General features: G+C 45.3%; 1 protein-coding gene across 1 annotated transcript in view; it reads left to right on the top strand.

Annotated features, from left to right (window-relative positions):
- CNKSR1 (connector enhancer of kinase suppressor of Ras 1) overlaps positions 1 to 22,651 on the top strand; it is a 424,353-nt gene that overhangs the window by 79,308 nt on the left and 322,394 nt on the right. The window contains exon 3 of the mRNA XM_078682672.1: positions 4,629 to 4,831. Coding sequence (XP_078538798.1) covers positions 4,629 to 4,831 — 203 coding nt within the window. The remainder of the gene's footprint in view (positions 1 to 4,628; positions 4,832 to 22,651) is intronic.

The raw sequence follows: 22,651 nt of genomic DNA, 5'->3' as shown, positions 1-22,651 counted from the left end.
TTTTCAGTTGTAACTGGCAGTCATCAGATTTTTGCTGCACTTTTACTGCTTCAATGCCCTGTGGTGTGAAGTAGTATAAGTGCAGCCTGTACTTTTAAGCCCTTTTCTGCGACGGATGCTCCCACTAGACCCTCTTAGCTATGTTGTCCACTTAATTTGCCCCTTTTGACCATTCGACCCCCTTCAAGGTCCCTGGGCTCCATGGATCAATTTCCATTCCTGTTTTGGGAGCATGACTCCTCACAAATGGCTTTATCGGACTGTGTGTTGAACATTGCTGTATAGTGGTGAGCAGGGTTGCAGAGTGAACTATGAGCAGGGTCTCAGTCCAGGCTAAGAAGCACCACCATGAGAACATGCTCCTTCACTGACATCATAACAGAGCTTTTCTGAGAGCTCTGAATTCCAGTGTGTGGCAATAAAGATCACTGTGCGTATGAAGAATGAAAGTCCTGCAGCACTCCCATAATTAGTTTGACAGTGTCTTTACTATCTCTCCTGCTTTTTATACAGCAGCAGAGTTTGCAGTCACCAAAGACCTTATAGCTAATTGTATGCATACTATTTCTTAGAAGACTTCTCCTCTATAAATAGGATGAGTAAAATAAACCCAGAATTGAAGCTACCTTCACGTTTATTAGCTCAGTCCTTTTTTGTATCTCAAGACAAAAAAAGTATTATAAAAAAAGTAGTATAAAAAAAGTAGTATAGTGTGATACTATGATGCAATAACAGCGCACCACACAATACATTTTGCATGTCCTAAATAAAATATCCTCATTGACTTTCTGTGTCACTTGTCTCACGATCAGTCGAGTGTTAACATTTACTATCGCCGAGTGTAGTTTTGCAATACTCTCATGCAATTTTTTATGTCCTGCATAAGTGTTATTCTTAGAACTTACTGTGGTAAAATGATAACACCTGTATTGACACATGAAAATATTTTTTGGGTGGTGGGGGTGTAGGTGTTGTGCTTGTAGTGACTGTGGGTGTTCACACAATAGTGTATGTATGTTGTTGGTGTGCAATGCAATATGTAAAAAAAAAATGGTATTTCAGATTACCTACATTTACATATTCATAGCATATGTGTAGTAAGATAATGATGAATATTACTTAACTATCTCCACACCACCATGGCGTCGCATTTCGTCTGGACTCCACCACCAGCACAACAGGAACATCCAAGTCGGTTCAGCGCAAACTCGCTGGCCTGACGGAGTACTACTAAACAGCCGAGAAGACCCCTGCTTCACCAGGACCCTTTCTATTGCTGCAATATCTAAATACGGCAGGGGACCATCATCAGCTTGACGTAGTACTTGGAACCAATGACGCCAAGATCTAAATCGGGCCCTTACTTTGAAGAGCAAATTTAAGGAAAATGCACAGAGGCAGGAATTAGGAGAAGGAAAGATGGAAAAAAGAAATGACAATATGAAAGAGGAAGGAAATAGACACTTTCTTTATAAGCACCTGAAAAAAACATTCTAATTGTTTTATGGTTAAAAAAGAGCTTAAGAGTTAAGAACGTATTATTGTAGTGAATTTGTTGAATTAAACAAACACAATATAGTGTGTATGTTCATTTGCTGTTTTTTGCAAAATTCTGAATTTAGTGCTGGACAATCAATAATGCTTAGGGCGAAAATTCAGAAACAGGAGTGCAGAGTGTAAGCGCGCCCTCTTTGTGAATAATATTGCTGAGCTGGGATATTGTTTAAGTGCGGCCGAACTGTAACAGTTGTCAGGTAAGGTCTGGGCAAATAAAAAAGAAAAAGTGGTGGTTTAAAAGATCCTTCTTGGGTGAAAAGCGTGTTGGGTATGTAGAATGGTATGGAAATAATAGATAATAAATCATACCACAGGAAGAAATGTTTAGAAACAATTTCTCTGTTTATCTTTAAATGATGACTACATTGCTCCGATCATTATGTTCCTTTTTAGGTCTCGCCTACGCAGCGCGCATGCACTGCTTAGGAGACCTTAAGCTGCTGTGCAGCTCTTTTTCAAAGCACATACTCGTGCTTGTGGCGGCATACGCCTTGTGGGAGTGCGCAGTGGCGCGCCACAAGCATGAGTATGTGCTTTGAAAAAGCGCAGACTGCTCCCCCCAGCGCGCGCGCACCACTCGCTGGTTCACCCCTCCGCCTCTCTCTCAACGCTGCAGCCTCTTTTACTGGACCTTGCTCAGTGTTTTCCAAGACGTCAACATTTATTTCAGGACGATAATGTTTTTTCCATCCTGTGATTTTTCTTCTAGGCACGCGTACTTTGATCTTGCCCCAGCAGTTGAATTAATCTGTCAATACGAGCTAACTTTTTTCGGAACAACAGTGAAATCAACTTTTTTGTGGGCACTTTACAATAATGAGTAGGAGCAAGGGATACGCTGTTATACTTATATATCTGTGTATATATACATTTAGGCTTACAGATCCAAAGTATTCGTTCAACATGGGGCTCCTTGGGATTTGTACATACGTATGTTGCTCGTGTTTAGGTAGGACAGTCCTTTTGACCAAATTAAAAGCTTACTAAAGAAGATCATTGTTTCGTGTTTAAGACTAGTATATTCACGCTGAGATGCGTCATCGCTCACCCATAAATCTATCACTTTATGAGTCATATTCGGCTATCTTTCAGAACTCCACCTTCAAGAAAGGTCGTGTACAGGCTGATGCCTGCCAAGCTTTAGTGTTTAAGGCTGATGCCTGCAAAGCGATTGTGTTTACACGAGCAAGTCTGAACCTGTATATGAGAACATAGAGTTGGCAAATTAATCTGCTTCACTGATGTTGCATTGTTGCTCTGGGCCATAGGACAGACCCTACATAGCTGTCAATGTTTCAAACCCAAAATTGAGGATGACAATTGCGTGACTTCAAAAACCTGGAAGAGATGCCATGCTAGAAATATTGGGAGAGTGCCGGTTGGTTTTAAATTGTGGGTTCATGCACTGTGGCACATACTATCCTGTCCTGGACTCCTTACTACATTAGGTGTGCTAGCCATTTTTGTTCTTTTTTGTCTAATAAAGATAAGACTGTGACTACCAAAATGCATTGAGTTCTCAAATAAAAATCCAGGACTAGGTCCCTTTGTCCTGATGTTCTGTTGCTGGGCTGTATCTTGGACCTCTTTGCAGAGTAGGAGGCATCTCCCACCAAGGAATTTTATGGGATTGCTGTGGGAAATGCTACATTTTAAAGTCCATAGCCCCAGTAACTTTGATCAGAACTGATAAGCAGAAAGATCCTTTTATGGAGCTCGGAGACTGTATCCTACAAATGTTGTTTTTTAAATGCAGTGAAAAATAATGCACTTTTACACTTAGAAACAAGCATTGGCATAGCCAATAGGTCTCGCCTTTGGGACCTTATAAGCGTTTAGCCATGTAACTGTTGCACCAAGGATATTGTGCTGCATAACAAAAGCGAGACCTATTGGCTATGCCAATGCTTGTTATGGCATGCTGCCTATTGTCATAAATAGGTGACTTCAAAGTCTGTGGGTTATGCCTACACCCAATGAGCTCTCTGCCTGGAGACACACCACCCTAGACACGGACATCACAGCCAGCATGGAGGATGAGCTCTTTCCCAGTGACCTTTCAGTCTGTGAGAGGTGCTTATGGCCAGTGATTTAGCCTTGGAGTTCAACACTGTCCCATTATCATTGTGTCTCTTGCGCCCAGTGATGACAGAACTTGACTTGTCCCTGAAGTCTGACATCAAGCCTTGAAGCCTAGAATGTATGCCCTGTACCGTAACTTCATAGTTGCAAGACAAACACCATGAAAGTGCAGTGCAGAAGTTGTTTTCCTTTCAAACAACATTAAACATGGCAGACCCAATAATGCACGCAGCTTAGGAGAGCAATGTACTTCAAAAACTTGATCCCCAGTATTATGGTCCTTGCAGAAGGTTGAACATGCTGCCAAAAAATCCTTGCTCTGGGATCCCTCCTTGCAATACACTCACCTGCCTACTGACCTACCCCCTTTGAAACACCTTGCCACTAATGTTTACACATCTGGCCCGACGCATGATTTAATGATGTCAAACGGTAGGAGTCCAGAGACATCAAGCTATGGGCTATGTCTGTGTTCTAGAGGGTATGGAAAATGCCTGTTTGCTCATCTAATTTTGTAATATTTCTTTATTGTATAGAGTCCTTACCAAGGGTTAGTTTGTGTTAATAGAATCTGATTTTCTCTAGGTGGATTTCACTATTGATCCAACACCAAGATGCTTTACGGTAACTGGAAATTCTGTCTAACCACAGCTTTATCAAGCTGAGAAACCAGTATTCAGTGGCAGTTTGAAGTAGGAGGCTCGTTTAGTTTTGGGCTCTGAGTGTCTATGTTCTGAATAATTATTTCAGGGTGAATTAATGGCTTGTGTTTTGTGTGGCTTTCAGCTCATTCTGTTGCGTGTAAAGGTTTTAGGCTCCTTAATGCGGCTGATATGACATGGGGTGCTACAGGACACATAATAATTTAGTTCTTCAAAGGTTATATTTGAGTTCCTTACAGGTAGCGTACATCACTTAGTTCCTTCAGGGAGAGAGGATAGGACCATGAGATTCTCTGAGCATCTGATTTGCATTTTTCTTTCTTCTAGAACTATGATCTGAAGACAGACAGCCTGCGCTCTCTAACGGAGAGACTGAAGAATGTGTGTGTGACGCTGTGGACCTTCATCCAGAGCCACAGAAGGATCTCTACCTATGATGGAACAGCCATCCAGCGCCCGCCATCCGATCTCCTTGCATGTGTGATCCAGCTGGTCTCCGCTGCTAGAAGCCTTTTCTCCTGGTTGAACAGGTGGGTGGGTGCACAATAAGACAGTATATTGAATTATGAGCTCCTAGGAAAGCCAATTGTTCCTCTTAGAGGCCCTGCAGCTGGTGGGAGCTCCTTCCTCACTCCAAGAAATTTCAGTTCGCATGAGTTCTTGCCTCACTTTGATGGCTTTCTTCTGGCAGGGCCTCCTATCCCACTGCCAGAACCAGTAGCTGGCAGGGCTTCATTTCTTCTTGGCTCTGCAATGGGTGGATTGGCAGACGGTAAGGGGCTGAGGTGCTCATAGTAGACTAGAAGTCAGGGGATAGTTAATGGACGAGGACTGATGTCCCACTATGATGATCCAAGTACCTTAAAACAATTGGCACAGCCTTGCATACCCTTCATTGTGTGATATCAGCCCTAAGTGCTTGTTAACTGTTTCAGTTACCAATTAGGGATGAGGCTGTAGTGTTGTGTATGTAATGATGGAACCTTTGTGGTTACTGATGAACTCTTCAGAACGTACGCATTAGAGCGTTTAGAATTTTGGGTTTGCGGTTATATGCCAAAGAATTTAGATGTGTTATACTAAGCTCCATGTATGGTGTAGTCATTGGCGAGTACCCAGTCTGGGGAGGATGCTACAACTGGACCGGGTATAGGGGATAAGTAGCCCGAAGAATGACTGTGCCCTCCCAGAGAGTTTGCTGTTGTCCAGCAAAATGTTTGTGCATGCCATGTGTGTCTCCATCAAAGTGCAAAATTGACTTCTGGCGTATGTGGAGTCTAAGCACAGCCACTGTTCTATGAAAAGCTTTTGACACTAGCGTCACTGTAAAGTCATTAGTGGCCGAAAACCTACTATGCAATTCAAAAACATACTTTCAAATGGACTGACAATGCTACAGGTGGGTGCAACCGGGTTTTTAAAAGAGCAATACAGTGCAAGATAACACTGCGAGCAGAAGTGCTGCAAGGCAGATATCAACCAGGTGTCAGACAGCACAAAGACATGCTTAAAAGGCAAAGTGATACACAAAGAGGTAATCTGCTTATCATTCCTGAGTGAAGAGTCCTTGTGTCCGGGTGCTGGAGTGAAGCAACAGAGGTTGTGTTTACGGAGCTGTCCATACATCAAAGCTGCTGGTTGGTGGCTGAGAACAACTCAATGGGTCACCTAAAAGCGAAGGTCTCCCCTGGAGACCAAGAGGGAGTTCAAGGTTCCACAAGACCGTAGAGATGGTCTGCATGAAGCAGGTCCTAGCGGACAGTAGCTGGTTTAAGTAGGAACTTTACCCCCCCATTTCAGCCAATCTCTTAAATGGTTACAATGTTGCTGCTTTCTTGAAACCACCACCACCATTCCATACCACCAAAAAGTTGAATATTGGCAACAAATGGACTGTTTGGATAGAGACATTTGATGATTTCATTGATGCAATGGAAGTAGCAGATGACAAAAAAATTATCAAGTACCTTCAGAATCTTGCTGGTGTAGGTGTGAAAGAAGTCATAAAGAAACTGCAGTGAGTTGCAGAAATTACATACAGTCAAATCAAAGTAGACTTGTTAGAAATGGGGGTCTCTAGTTGGCAGTGGTATGCACCCTGTCCAAGTAGGAACCATTCCTTCTAGTCTGGGTAAGAGGATTACACACCTAAGACCACCCTTGCTCACCCCCTTGGTAGCTTGCCACGAGCAGTCAGGCTTATCTGAGAGGCAATGTGTAAAGTATTTAGAAGAATAGCCAATATTTATCTAATCAAAACAAGACCAAAACAACAAAAATCCGACACACATAAGCAAAGTTATGCATTTCTTACGAATAAAGCTAAAATAGTTATTTGAAGTCGATTGTGCCAACCGGGGCGATCAAGGCACGTGACCAGCAAATCCAACAGTTCAGTCCGACCCTGATGGAGTCGAGTGACAGCTACGGCGTAGATGAAGACCCACAAACCGTCCCTTGGAGTAGGAAGAGGCCTTGAGGACCTTGTAGTGAAGTGGAGCAATGAGGCTTCGCGGGCATCGATGCTGCAAGCCGGGGGTAGTCCTTGAACTCGCATGAGTTGAAGATTGAACTCCATGAGATCGAAGTCATGAGCGCTGATGGCGGCAGTGCCGGGGCTGTGGTGTTGTTGTGGCTGGTGAGTCATGCACTACACAATGCTGTATCCGTGGCTTTGGTGCAGGCAGCTATGTGACGCCAGTGTGGAGCGCTGATGTCTGAGTCGATTGCATTGTCAACAGCAGCCCGAGGCTGCGGTGTCAACGAGGGTGGTGCAGTGAGGCGGTGAGCACGGCTGTAGTGCACACAGGGGTGCTTCACCATAGTCTGTGAGGCCATCTTTGCAATGCGATTGAATTCAATGCGTCGAGATGGTGGCCACTGCAAGCAGCAGTGTTGAGTTCAGCAAGATGAGACATCATTGGTGAAACCAGAGTTGCAATGTCATCGAGGTTGGTGCTGCACTCACTCAGCGAGTGGTGACCACGCTATCGGTGTTGGCAGCCGCATCTGTGACCATGTCAGGGATGTTTTTTCTTGCATTTACAGCTCAGCAAACAACTCCTGTGTCCTAGAACTAGGATTAGCACCACCTGTCAGGTTCAGGGCTCCTAGCAATGGAGGCTAGGTGTTGTTGATGAAATCTTTGTGTCCCTGAGGCTTCTTAACAGGAGGCAAGCAACCACAAGCCCTTTGAGAAACGTGGAAAGCAGGATGAAAACGGCAAAGTCCAGTTCATTCGCTGCCCACAGACAGGAGCAGCAACAGAAGGCCAACACACAGCAAATAGGCAGTATCTCCCCTGACAGCTCTTCTTCTTGGCAGAGTCCTCAGTCCAGAAGTGTACTAAAGTTCTGGGGTCAGAGCCCCTCTACTTATACTACTTTCATCCTTTGAAGTATGCAGGCTTCAAAGAGAGTCTCTCTTGCTTAGTAGAACCATGTTTGACCACCCTGGTTCAGCAACACTACAGGGGGTTGAGACGGCATTGTGAAAGGCAGACACAACCCTATTGAGGTGTCAGTGACAACTCCTACCACTCAAGCTCAGGAATACCCATCAGCCTGGTGATGGGTCATCAGGATATGTAGGGCACCCCTCAACTCCCTTTTGTGTTAATGCACAAACAACCCAAATGTCAGTCTAAACCAGACATTGATTCCCCAGGCAGGCAGAGGCACAGCATGGGCAAGCAGAAAAATGCCCACTTCTTAAGTGGCATGTTCAAGGCATATGAGCTGTAGATTGTATCCTTGTGCATAGATTGCCATCTGGTGTTGGGCTCGGATGTTTGCACTTTGTTATTGTAAAAGTCTTTGTAGTCACAAGATAGGTGACTCCTCCTTTGGTTATTAGTGCGCATGGGCATCGACTCCATCTCCAGATTGTTTTTTTTTTCACCAACAGGTTCGGATGTGATTTGCTATGCTCCGGGTCGATGTCTAATTCGATCCCCCTTCGACGCGCAAAGCTCTCCCAGTTTGACGGTATTGTTACGATAGCGATCTCCCTCGACGCGTATCCCAAGAGCCAACAAAATCTTTGGGGCGATAGATGCCATCAAAACCAGCATATGGAAAGGACTCCATTAAAAAAAATGCAAGTGTGGTGCTAAATTCCCACACACAGATCTCCACGAGGTTGGCAACCTTTGCCTCTCTCCAGAACACGAGAGTCAACACTGCCAGGCCTGTGCTTCCTTCAGATGATCACCTGTCTCGATGTCACAAAATGTCTAGATCAACCGTTTCGTCGCCGGAAACATTTTCGATGCAGGCCCGATGACCCAGAACAAGAGACAGGAGATCAACAAGCCAGCGCCTCAGAAGCCGATGAATCGGACTCAGAAGACCAGACAAATACTCCAGGTCAATGGAGTGCGAGTACTGACATCGACGCCCCTGCCCCGAAAAAACACAAGGCTCCGGTAACACCTTCACCTTCAGGTCTGGGTCGACACCGTGAGAATACTTCAGAAGTCCCGCCTTCAGGCCCGCTCCGAAGTCCACAAAGCCTTCAGGCAGCTCGGTATCGAGCCAGCCACACCACGGTACCGAGAAACCATCTTAGGCATCTAAACAGAAACTCAAGGTACCGTCGACTCCAGACTCTTCAGTACTGAAACATAGTCAACCCAAGGCTTCAGATCCAAAAAAACATTTGAATCCTTCGGAGTCGAAGAAAATTTCAAAGTCGAAAACTCCACCTAAACAGAAGGAGACTGAGACCCCTTCTAAAGCTAAATACGACAAACCAAAGCACCTCTCGGAGCCTAAGTCCTTGGTGCCGAAAAAAGACAGTGGATCAAAGGAAATGTTTTATCCCAATCCACCGGATATTAAACAAAAAACTCTCCATATCAACCCCGTTACCGGTCAGGTCACTTCTATACCACCTAAAAAAGAAATTGGACACCTCCGAGACACCTGAGATGCCCTTGAAGAAAATAGACTCGGACACTACACATATGAGGCCTTTCTCTCCACCTCCAAAGCTTCCAAGCATAATACTCTCTCCAGCACACTCTCCAGGGTCTCCTCTTTCACCTGCACCACAAGATGATGATGAGGATATAGGAGGTGGGGATAAGGACATAGACCCACCACGTGATTATGATGATACTGATGACACCTACAGTATCCCACCTCATGACTCTTGGGATGATTATAATGTCCCAGATGTACCTGAGCCAGGTGTATATCCCTCTAGGCCATCCCCTCCAGATGACAACATAGGGTTTGCGTAACTAATAAATAGAGCTGCACAATATCATGGGGTGCAACTCCATTCAGACCCTTTGGAGGAAGATTTGTTATTAGAGACCTTCTCGCAGCCTCAGAAATCAACAAATACTCTCCCTATGCTAAAAGGGATGATTAAACATGCCCCTGAAGTTTTAAAAGATCCTGTCAGTGCTAGAGTGCTCAATCCTAGAATTGAAAATAATGATAAACCAGCTCCAAGCGATCCAGCTTACATTAAGGGTCAACTCCCTCTGGATTCACTAGTAGTGGCAAAACGTAAACTGGCAAATTCCCAAACCACAGGCGATGCCCCTCCGTCAGACAAAGAGTCTAAACTATTGGACGTATCATGTAAAAGGGTTGTGTCACAGGTGGCACATTTTTGGCTTATTGCTAATTCACTAGCTTTACTAGCAAGGTACGACTGGGCTCATTATGATGAGCTTTAAAAGCTCATGCAACATCTTCCAAACCAATATAAAACCAAGGCAAATTATCTCATACAAGAGGGAAAGTTGATCACAAATACCTCTATTAAATGTGCCCTGGATGCAGCGGATACAGCATCTCGCACAATTAATACAAATGTGTTACTACACAGACGTGCGTGGTTACCCATATCTGGTTTTAACCCCTTCGCTGCTAGGCCTTTTCCCCTCCTGTGCTGAGGCTTTTTTTGGCGTTTTGGAGTAGTGCGCGCTTAGGCCCTTGTAACTTTTTGACCACATAAGGTATCCACGCCAAATTTGCGTCCTTTTCTTCCAACATCATGTGGATTCTAAAGGCGCCCTGGGTTTGTGGATTCCCTTGGAGGGGGCCCAGAAATTTAGCAAAATATAGTGATTTTTTTGTTTTTTTCAGAAAAATGGGAAAAACGGGCTGCAAATGAAAGCCTCTGGGTGTTTCCCTGAAAATGGTATCACAAAAAGGTTTGTGGGGCTGAAATCTCCATTTTCTCAGCTTTCAGGGAATGACAGACTTTTGTCAGAGAACCGAAATTTTTCACTCAGTTTTGGCATTTTTCTGGGACATAGCCTATTTTTGCTATTTTTAGAGCTTTCCACCTCCTTCCAGTTAATGGTAGAAATGAGTTTGAAAGCAATAATGGATCCTGGAAAGCTTTACATTTTCGAAAAGTAGACAAAATTCTGAATTCAGAAAGGGGTCCTTTGTCTAAATCCATGAAGGTTTCGTTATAGAAACTAACAGTTAGATATTGGAATATTTGAAATTTTGTTGAAAAAAACAGCCTTTTGTCTCAACGTTTTCACCTATAACTTTTTCTAATTTTGACAGCTCTTGGAAAGCAATATACCGTTACATCCGTTAGACCTTCCTGGTTGTGGGGATATATAGGACTTGTAGTTTCACCAAGAACCCGACGAACCCAGATCCAAAAACTGAGCAGCAACTTGCAATGGTATTTTTTCATTTACTGGGTATAGTGCACTTTGTCTTGGAAAATGTATACATGGAATAATCTGTATGAAAGACACCTATGTATTTCTGAATTGGGTACAAATTATAGACTTCAGAAACAGTATATAATTGCACATTTTCAAAGTTGGGAATACTCATACTAGCATGAGAATTATTGGTCATTTTTCATAAAGATTTTTTTTTTACTCAATGTCTTTCATTCAAAGGGAGAAATGCATGAAAGCTCAATTGGTAATAACAGTTGATTTACAAATCTGAATTACCCCAAGTGTCCCGATAAAAACGGTACCTCACTTGTGTGGGTCGGCCTTGTGCCTGCGACAGGAAACGGCGGAAAATGCAACGTGGTCACACCTAAATTTAGCAGTTACAAATTGACCCTTTTTTGGCAAAGTGCCTACCTGTAGTTTTTGCACCCTAGCTCTGCCGGCACCTAGGGAAACCTTGCAAACCTATACATTTTTGAAAAGTAGACACCCAGGGGAATTCAGGATGGGGTGACTCGACTGCCTACCACCAGGTTTTGTTACCCAGAATCCCTTGCAAAGCTAAGTTTTTCACAAAATAAACACATTTTCCTCACATTTCTGTGGTGGAAAGTTCTGGAATCTGCGTGGATCAACAAATTTCCACCCACCCAACGTGCCCCCAGGTCTCCCGAAAAAAACGGTACCTCACTTGCGTGGGTAGGCATAGTGGCTGCGACATGAAACAGCGCAAAACGCAGCATGGTCGCACCTCAATTTCCCAGTGAAATTTAGCACGATTCGGACAAAAAGACTACCTTTTGTTTTTGCGCCGTAGCTCTGCCAGCACCTAGGGAAACCTAGCAAACCTATACATTTTTGAAAACTAGACACCCAGGGAAATTCAGGATGGGGTGACTCGCCTGCCTATCCCCAGGTTTTGTTACCCAGAATCCCTTGCAAACATAAAAATTTGACCAAAAAAACACATTTTCCTCACATTTCTGTGGTGGTAAGTTCTGGAATCTGCGTGGATCAACAAATTTCCACCCACCCAGCGTGCCCCCAGGTCTCCCGAAAAAAACGGTACCTCACTTGCGTGGGTAGGCATAGTGGCTGCGACATGAAACAGCGCAAAACGCAGCATGGTCGCACCTCAATTTCCCAGTGAAATTTAGCACGATTCGGACAAAAAGACTACCTTTTGTTTTTGCGCCGTAGCTCTGCCAGCACCTAGGGAAACCTAGCAAACCTATACATTTTTGAAAACTAGACACCCAGGGAAATTCAGGATGGGGTGACTCGCCTGCCTACCCCCAGGTTTTGTTACCCAGAATCCCTTGCAAACATAAAAATTTGACCAAAAAAACACATTTTCCTCACATTTCTGTGGTGGAAAGTTCTGGAATCTGCGTGGATCAACAAATTTCCACCCACCCAGCGTGCCCCCAGGTCTCCCGAAAAAAACGGTACCTCACTTGCGTGGGTAGGCATAGTGGCTGCGACATGAAACAGCGCAAAACGCAGCATGGTCGCACCTCAATTTCCCAGAGAAATTTAGCACGATTCGGACAAAAAGACTACCTTTTGTTTTTGCGCCGTAGCTCTGCCAGCATCTAGGGAAACCTAGCAAACCTATACATTTTTGAAAACTAGACACCCAGGGGAATTCAGGATGGGGTGACTCGCCTGCCTACCCCCAGGTTTTGTTACCCAGAATCCCTTGCAAACATAAAAATTTGACCAAAAAAACACATTTTCCTCACATTTCTGTGGTGGAAAGTTCTGGAATCTGCGTGGATCAACAAATTTCCACTCACCCAGCGTGCCCCCAGGTCTCCCGAAAAAAACGGTACCTCACTTGCGTGGGTAGGCATAGTGGCTGCGACATGAAACAGCGCAAAACGCAGCATGGTTGCACCTCAATTTCCCAGTGAAATTTAGCACGATTCGGACAAAAAGACTACCTTTTGTTTTTGCGCCGTAGCTCTGCCAGCACCTAGGGAAACCTAGCAAACCTATACATTTTTGAAAACTAGACACCCAGGGAAATTCAGGATGGGGTGACTCGCCTGCCTACCCCCAGGTTTTGTTACCCAGAATCCCTTGCAAACATAAAAATTTGACCAAAAAAACACATTTTCCTCACATTTCTGTGGTGGAACGTTCTGGAATCTGCGTGGATCAACAAATTTCCACCCACCCAGCGTGCCCCCAGGTCTCCCGAAAAAAACGGTACCTCACTTGCGTGGGTAGGCATAGTGGCTGCGACATGAAACAGCGCAAAACGCAGCATGGTCGCACCTCAATTTCCCAGTGAAATTTAGCACGATTCGGACAAAAAGACTACCTTTTGTTTTTGCGCCGTAGCTCTGCCAGCACCTAGGGAAACCTAGCAAACCTATACATTTTTGAAAACTAGACACCCAGGGGAATTCAGGATGGGGTGACTCGCCTGCCTACCCCCAGGTTTTGTTACCCAGAATCCCTTGCAAACATAAAAATTTGACCAAAAAAAACACATTTTCCTCACATTTCTGTGGTGGAAAGTTCTGGAATCTGCGTGGATCAACAAATTTCCACCCACCCAGCGTGCCCCCAGGTCTCCCGAAAAAAACGGTACCTCACTTGCGTGGGTAGGCATAGTGGCTGCGACATGAAACAGCGCAAAACGCAGCATGGTCGCACCTCAATTTCCCAGTGAAATTTAGCACGATTCGGACAAAAAGACTACCTTTTGTTTTTGCGCCGTAGCTCTGCCAGCACCTAGGGAAACCTAGCAAACCTATACATTTTTGAAAACTAGACACCCAGGGGAATTCAGGATGGGGTGACTCGCCTGCCTACCCCCAGGTTTTGTTACCCAGAATCCCTTGCAAACATAAAAATTTGACCAAAAAAACACATTTTCCTCACATTTCTGTGGTGGAAAGTTCTGGAATCTGCGTGGATCAACAAATTTCCACCAACCCAGCGTGCCCCCAGGTCTCGCGAAAAAAACGGTACCTCACTTGTGTGGGTAGGCATAGTGGCTGCGACATGAAACAGCGCAAAACGCAGCATGGTCGCACCTCAATTTCCCAGTGAAATTTAGCACGATTCGGACAAAAAGACTACCTTTTGTTTTTGCGCCGTAGCTCTGCCAGCACCTAGGGAAACCTAGCAAACCTATACAGTTTTGAAAACTAGACACCCAGGGGAATTCAGGATGGGGTGACTCGCCTGCCTACCCCCAGGTTTTGTTACCCAGAATCCCTTGCAAACATAAAAATTTGACCAAAAAAACACATTTTCCTCACATTTCTGTGGTGGAAAGTTCTGGAATCTGCGTGGATCAACAAATTTCCACCCACCCAGCGTGCCCCCAGGTCTCCCGAAAAAAACGGTACCTCACTTGTGTGGGTAGGCATAGTGGCTGCGACATGAAACAGCGCAAAACGCAGCATGGTCGCACCTCAATTTCCCAGTGAAATTTAGCACGATTCGGACAAAAAGACTACCTTTTGTTTTTGCGCCGTAGCTCTGCCAGCACCTAGGGAAACCTAGCAAACCTATACAGTTTTGAAAACTAGACACCCAGGGGAATTCAGGATGGGGTGACTCGCCTGCCTACCCCCAGGTTTTGTTACCCAGAATCCCTTGCAAACATAAAAATTTGACCAAAAAAACACATTTTCCTCACATTTCTGTGGTGGAAAGTTCTGGAATCTGCGTGGATCAACAAATTTCCACCCACCCAGCGTGCCCCCAGGTCTCCCGAAAAAAACGGTACCTCACTTGCGTGGGTAGGCATAGTGGCTGCGACATGAAACAGCGCAAAACGCAGCATGGTCGCACCTCAATTTCCCAGTGAAATTTAGCACGATTCGGACAAAAAGACTACCTTTTGTTTTTGCGCCGTAGCTCTGCCAGCACCTAGGGAAACCTAGCAAACCTATACATTTTTGAAAACTAGACACCCAGGGGAATTCAGGATGGGGTGACTCGCCTGCCTACCCCCAGGTTTTGTTACCCAGAATCCCTTGCAAACATAAAAATTTGACCAAAAAAACACATTTTCCTCACATTTCTGTGGTGGAAAGTTCTGGAATCTGCGTGGATCAACAAATTTCCACCCACCCAGCGTGCCCCCAGGTCTCCCGAAAAAAACGGTACCTCACTTGCGTGGGTAGGCATAGTGGCTGCGACATGAAACAGCGCAAAACGCAGCATGGTCGCACCTCAATTTCCCAGTGAAATTTAGCACGATTCGGACAAAAAGACTACCTTTTGTTTTTGCGCCGTAGCTCTGCCAGCACCTAGGGAAACCTAGCAAACCTATACATTTTTGAAAACTAGACACCCAGGGGAATTCAGGATGGGGTGACTCGCCTGCCTACCCCCAGGTTTTGTTACCCAGAATCCCTTGCAAACATAAACATTTGACCAAAAAAACACATTTTCCTCACATTTCTGTGGTGGAAAGTTCTGGAATCTGCGTGGATCAACAAATTTCCACCCACCCAGCGTGCCCCCAGGTCTCCCGAAAAAAACGGTACCTCACTTGCGTGGGTAGGCATAGTGGCTGCGACATGAAACAGCGCAAAACGCAGCATGGTCGCACCTCAATTTCCCAGTGAAATTTAGCACGATTCGGACAAAAAGACTACCTTTTGTTTTTGCGCCGTAGCTCTGCCAGCACCTAGGGAAACCTAGCAAACCTATACATTTTTGAAAACTAGACACCCAGGGGAATTCAGGATGGGGTGACTCGCCTGCCTACCCCCAGGTTTTGTTACCCAGAATCCCTTGCAAACATAAAAATTTGACCAAACAAAACACATTTTCCTCACATTTCTGTGGTGGAAAGTTCTGGAATCTGCGTGGATCAACAAATTTCCACCCACCCAGCGTGCCCCCAGGTCTCCCGAAAAAAACGGTACCTCACTTGCGTGGGTAGGCATAGTGGCTGCGACATGAAACAGCGCAAAACGCAGCATGGTCGCACCTCAATTTCCCAGTGAAATTTAGCACGATTCGGACAAAAAGACTACCTTTTGTTTTTGCGCCGTAGCTCTGCCAGCACCTAGGGAAACCTAGCAAACCTATACATTTTTGAAAACTAGACACCCAGGGGAATTCAGGATGGGGTGACTCGCCTGCCTACCCCCAGGTTTTGTTACCCAGAATCCCTTGCAAACATAAAAATTTGACCAAAAAAACACATTTTCCTCACATTTCTGTGGTGGAAAGTTCTGGAATCTGCGTGGATCAACAAATTTCCACCCACCCAGCGTGCCCCCAGGTCTCCCGAAAAAAACGGTACCTCACTTGCGTGGGTAAACATAGTGGCTGCAACAGGAAACGGTTCAAATTGTACGGTGGTGCATTTACATTACCTTATTGCAAAACTACCTTGATTTTGGGGGGGGGGCATCTGAGTTTGTGGCCCGGGGCTCGGTGGTATTCTTTGCAAAGTAGCAAACCCAAACAGTTCTGAAAACTAGACACCCGGGGGACTCCAGGGAGGTATGGCATGCATGGGTCCCCCAATGTTTTCCTACCCAGAACTCTCTGCAAACCTTAAAATTAGGTAAAAATTGCACTTTTCCAAACTTTTTGGCGTGGGATCGCCGGGTCGGCAAAAAAGTCATACCACCCTGCGTTCCCCTTGTTCTCCCGAGTAAAAGGATACCTCACTTGTGTGGGTGCCCCAAAGCAGAATACGCCAAAAATAAATTTTGAAAAAAGTAGTTTTTACTCATATTTACGTTTTACAAATTAAGCACCCCAGCCTAAGTCACATGCCTTTGGCCCACCCACACAAGTGAGGTATCATTTTACTCGGGAGAACAAGGGAAACACTGGGTGGTAGGACATTTGTTCCGGCAGCGAGATCCCACCCAAAAAAGTATGGAAAAGTGGGTTTTTTGACCAAAATTTCAGGTTTGCAGGGGTTTCTGGGTAGGAAAACATTGGGGGACCCACGCATGCCATACCACCCTGGACTCCCCTGGGTGTCTAGTTCTCAGAACTGTTTGGGTTTGGTAGTTTCCAAAGATGCCTGCCAAGCCCCGGGCCAAAAGCTCAGGTGACCCCCTCAAAAAATAAGATTATTTGGCTAAAGGTAAAGTTTTTGTCTCCACAGTATGAATTGGGCCTTTTCCTAAAGCAGCCGCTATGCCTACCCACGCAAGTGAGGTACCATTTTTATCGGGAGACCTTGGGGAACGCTGGGTGGGAGGTAATTTGTGTGTGCCCAGTGATGCCACGCTTTCCCACACTAAAACGTGTGAAAAAACTGATTTTTTACCATGCAAAAAATGAGGTTTGCAAGGGATTCTGGGTAAAGGAACGTTGGAGGATCCACGCAAGCCATACCTCCTTGGAAGCCCCCGGTTGTCTACTTTTCAGAAATGTGTGGGATTGGTAGGTTTCCCTAGATGGCTGTCTCGCACGGGGCCAAAAACCCAGGTAACCCCTCTTGCAAAAGCTGGTGGACTTAGGGGTTACCTGGGTTTCTGGCCCCGTGCGAGACAGCCATCTATGGAAACCTACGAAACCCACACATTTCTGAAAAGTAGACACCCGGGCGCTTCCAAGGAGGTATGGCTTGCGTGGATCCGCCAACGTTCCTTTACCCAGAATCCCTTGCAAACCTCAATTTTAGCAGAAAAAAATCAATTTTTTCACACGTTGTAGTCTGGGAAAGCGTGGCATCACTGGGCTCACACAAATTTCCACCCACCCAGCATTCCCCCAGGTCTCCCGATAAAAACGGTACCTCACTTGCGTGGGTAGCCATAGTGGCTGCAACAGGAAAAGGTCCAAATCTAACAGTGGTGAATATAAAATACCCTGAAGCAATATAACTTTGATTTTTTGGGGGGGAGGCACCTGAGTTTTTGGCCCGGGATGGGTGGTATTCTTTGGAAAGTAGCAAACCCAAACAGTTCTGAAAACTAGACACCCGGGAGAGTCCAGGGAGGTATGGCATGTGTGGGTCCACCAATGTTTTCCTACCCAGAACTCCTTGCAAACCTTAAAAATAGGTAAAAATAGCACTTTTCCAAACATTTTGGCGTGGGATCGCCGTGCCGGCAAAAAAGTCCTACCACCCTGCGCTCCCCTTGTTCTCCCAAGTAAAAGGATACCACACCTTAACAGAGTTACTCAAAAGTCAAACATTCAAGCACGGCTATCTATTCCTCAAAGACACACACATACAGGTTGGATTTGGCACGAGGGCGAGTGATGGTTCAGTACATAAAATTTTATTAACAAGATATTTCAAAAAAATGAAATGCTCTGTCAATAAATAAATGCATAAAAACTGAACCAGTGACTCGCAACTCGTGAGCTGTAAAGCCACGACAAGGCACCAACCGTTTTACAGGCCATTCACGCACCTTTCATACCTGATACAAACCAGACCATTGACACCATCCGAATGGAAAAGCAACACATAACAACAATCACAATAAGGGGCAAGGTACACCCTACTGCAGAAATTAGAAAAAAAACAATTATTACTGCACACCCATCTAATCCGCAAGCACACACACATACTGGTTGGATTTGGCACGAGGGTGAGTGATGATTCAGTACATACAATTGGATACGCAAGTAATTTCATCATAAATGAAATACACTGCGTATAATTGAAAGTATGATAAACTGAACCACTGACTCGCAGCTCGTGAGCTGTAAAGCCACGTCAAGGCACCAACCTCTTTACAGGCCATTCATACACCTTTCGTACGCGTGACACATACAAAACATTCACACCGCCAGCCGCGGACCCATCACATTTCAACACTCACACCAGCAAACAGCGCCATTCAAGGGCCCATCACTTTCACACGCCCACATTTCTGACACTGCAACTACACAAAATGATGGACTGTGTGGAGTGTCACTCAACTAGCAGTGTGTGTAGTGACCAACAGAAAGTAACTACTCACACACCGCCTGCCGAGCGCCAGTCCACCCACACCACCATCCAAGCACCAGACCATGCACACTGCCAGCCAAACACCACTCAGCGCACACCGACAGCCAACTACCACTCCACACACACCACCAGCCAAGCATCACTCCACGCACACCACCAGCCAAGCGCCACTCCACAAACACAACACCATCCAAGCACCACTCCACACACGCCGCCAGCCAAGCACCACTCCACACACACCGCCAGCCAAGCACCACTCCACTCACACCGCCAGCCAAGCACCTAACCATACACTCCGCCAGCCAAGCAAAAATCCACTAACCCCCCCAGCACAACTCCAATCCATGCACTATTCCAGCCAAGCACCAGACCACGCACACCACCAGCCAAGCGCCTGTCCACGCACACCAACAATCCAAGCACAATCCTGCACACACCACCATCGAAATTAGAATTTTTTAAAGAAATACCACAAATCAAATGTAGAAACCTACAAATCTGCTAACACAAATTCAAAACCTAAATGCTTTGCACTAATGCAAACCTAAAAGCAAACAAAAAAATATTACAGAAAACAAACCAGACAGTACACTTACAAGCTCAATGAAACTCCCAAAACTTCTTTTGTGTGTGGTACGATTTAAAACAAGCTGGCACACACAATCCAGGATTTGAAGGACAGTCAGGACAGTGCATACGAGACTCCCTCCGCACTTCTCTTCGCCAACAGACTCTACATCTTTTAGTGGGTTTGTCTTTTGCAGTTGTGGGAGGAATGTATTCTGGAAAGTGGCGATCTTTCAGTCTAGCCACTTCCTCCACCACTCCAAATCTTGGCACACTTGCCTGTTCCACTAGTACAAGGCTGCCTATTATAGTCTCCTGAAACTTAACAAAAGGCATCTTTGACTCAGGACAAGATTTCTGGAAAACAACAAAAGCATTAAAGGATGCCAAGTGGAAAAGATGGATAGCCAACTTCTTGTACCAAACGTAAGCCTTTCGAAGAGCAGCATAAGGTTCCAACCTCTGATCTACTCTGTCAACACCACCCATGTGCCTATTATAGTCTAAAATGCACACAGGTTTACGCACTTCAGCAGTCTCACCCCGAACTGGCAGAGCTTCAGTGCTTTCGTCATGGATAGTAGTCAGCATGTAAACATCTCTCCTGTCTGAAAACTTCACAGCTAGAAGCTTCCCACATCGCAATGCAGTAGACTGTCCCCGCACAAGCCTTTTGCAAACAAGTTCTATTGGAAAACCTTTCCGGTTACTGCGCATCGTGCCACATGCAACAGTGCCCACTTTGGCCAACTCCTTGAACAAACGCACACTAGTGTAGAAGTTATCTACATATAAATGGTGGCCTTTGTTAAATAATCGTCTACCTAGTTCCCACACAATTTTCTCAGTCACTCCAAAAGTGGACGGACAAGCAGAAGTGTTAATGCTGGAATCCTTACCGGTGTACACCCTGAAATTATAAACATATCCAGTCTCACTGTCACACAGCATATACAGTTTGATGCCATAGCGTGCCCTCTTACTAGGAATGTATTGCCTAAAAACCAAGCGGCCCTTGAACAACACCAAAGACTCGTCCACAGCTATTTCTCTTCCAGGTGCAAACATCTCAGGAAAACGATCAACAAAGTGATCAAGGACAGGCCGAATCTTAAAAAGACGGTCACAATCAGGGTGATCGCGTGGCAACGCTAAATCATTATCAACAAAATGCATCATGCGAAGAAGAAGCATATATCGATCACGAGTCATAAGTGCTGGAAATATAGATGTTGCCATCAAGGGACTAGTGGACCAATAAGAAGACATTGATGGCTTCCTTAGCAAGCCCATCAAAAAAGTTAATCCCAAAAACTTCTTCATCTCTTCAACATATGTGGGAGACCAATGGGTAGCTCTGGAATGGGGCTTAAGGCTGGCACTGTGGTCCCTCAAATACTGCTCTGCATACAAATTAGTTTGCTCCACAATCTCCTGCAAAAACTCATCGTCAAAAAACAATTGAAAATATTGAATTGGCAAAAAATTGTCAGTATCCACTCTACACCCTGGAACACCAGTGAAGTCTGGCAATTCCGGCTGCACCATGCCAGGGGCAACCCAGACGTCATCACTAACATGAGGAGAAGAAGCCACCCTAGCCTGCAGGCCAGATGCCTCTTGCTGCACTACATCAACGGGAACACTAGCATCCCCAGATGCCTCTTGCCTCACTACACCAACAGGAATACTAGCATCCCCAGATACATTTTGCATCTCTTCACCAACAGACGAACTCACATCCCCAGCTGCCTCTTGCATCTCAACATCAACAGAAGAACTCGCATCCCCAGATGCCACTTGCTGCTCAACAACAACAGAAAGACTAGCAGCACCAGATGCCTCATGCTGCTCAACAACAGGAAGACTAGCAGCACCAGATAACCTTTGGCGCACCACAGCAATGTGAAACCTTTTGGGCGCAGCCTTTACCACACTTGCCTGTTCCTGACGAGAAAAAAAGGGAAACCTTGAGGACCTAGGCTGCCGCTCACATGGCTCTTCCCTCTCTACCGGCACATCAATGTCCCTCTCTACCACAGGCACTTCATCAGCACTAGAAGAAGAATCATCATCCGATGATACCATGCGAAGAGAAAACTCACTGCCTGAATCTTCTGCACCTAACTCAAGCTCCGAATCGGAGTCAGTGTCTGGACCATGGTCAGAGGAAGACTCAAAAAGCAAACTAACAACCTGCTTAGCAGTAATCCTGCGAGCAGCCATTATCCTTACAAATCAAGAAGACTACACACACAAGTGAACAACAACCTACACTGTGCAAAGGAAGAAGTAAACAAGGTAGAGTCTTCACACAAAAATCAATACACTCAAAAACAATTCAAATCTAACCAAATATAAGAAGACTCACCAGCACCTACTCTGCTGAAACACAGCAAAAAGAAAGGAAATCCCACTGGAAAGAAAAAAAAACAAGTATAGATTAGACAAAGTACACATCAAGCAGCAATACAAAAAAAAAGTTAACAATCAAGAAACACAAAGCCACACAAACAGCAATAACTTCACTTTTCATAACAACACATTTATCTAGGAAAAATAGTACAAAAAACATTTACTTACCAAGCACATGCAACTACACAAGCTGCAAAACCAGCATTAACCGAACCACAACCTACACCAATACAAACAGCAAAAGCCTGGATCAAAAACAAAGAAGAAAAAAAATAATTTAATACTACATTTCACAAACAACATAACAAATGAATAAACAATACACAAATTTACCCCCAAAATCACATCCACACAGATGGGCCATCAAAAAGGGCAAAACGGACAAAAGTACGGGTTGATTTGCCCACCGGGGGGGGGGGGCCAGAACATCTAAATTTAAAATCCGACCCACCTGAAAGCGACCCTTGCACAATGGGTCACTTCCTACAATCTAAAATAAAATCCCTGGTGCTAGTGAGGGCATTTCCACCGCACAATCGCAATGCTGTGCGCGACCGTGAGCCAGAAATGCCCTGCAAAGAGACATCAGAAGAGAGGAAAATCACTTACCTCTCCCCTGAAGCCTCTTTGCAAACCCCCCCAAATATCTCAAAACCAACCTAACACCTCCAGGCGCAGGAAGCAAATGGCTTCCCGACCGCCTGGGAATCCCTGAAGATGTTGGCGCGTGCTGTGCGCGCTGACATCATCAGGGATTCTCATGGGGAGGGGGACAACAGAATTACT

This window comes from Lissotriton helveticus, chromosome 3_1 (assembly GCF_964261635.1).
Source record: "Lissotriton helveticus chromosome 3_1, aLisHel1.1, whole genome shotgun sequence".
Classification (NCBI taxonomy): domain Eukaryota; kingdom Metazoa; phylum Chordata; class Amphibia; order Caudata; family Salamandridae; genus Lissotriton; species Lissotriton helveticus.
Note: the sequence above shows the minus strand (reverse complement) of the source record. Positions and strands in the feature narration are given on the sequence as shown.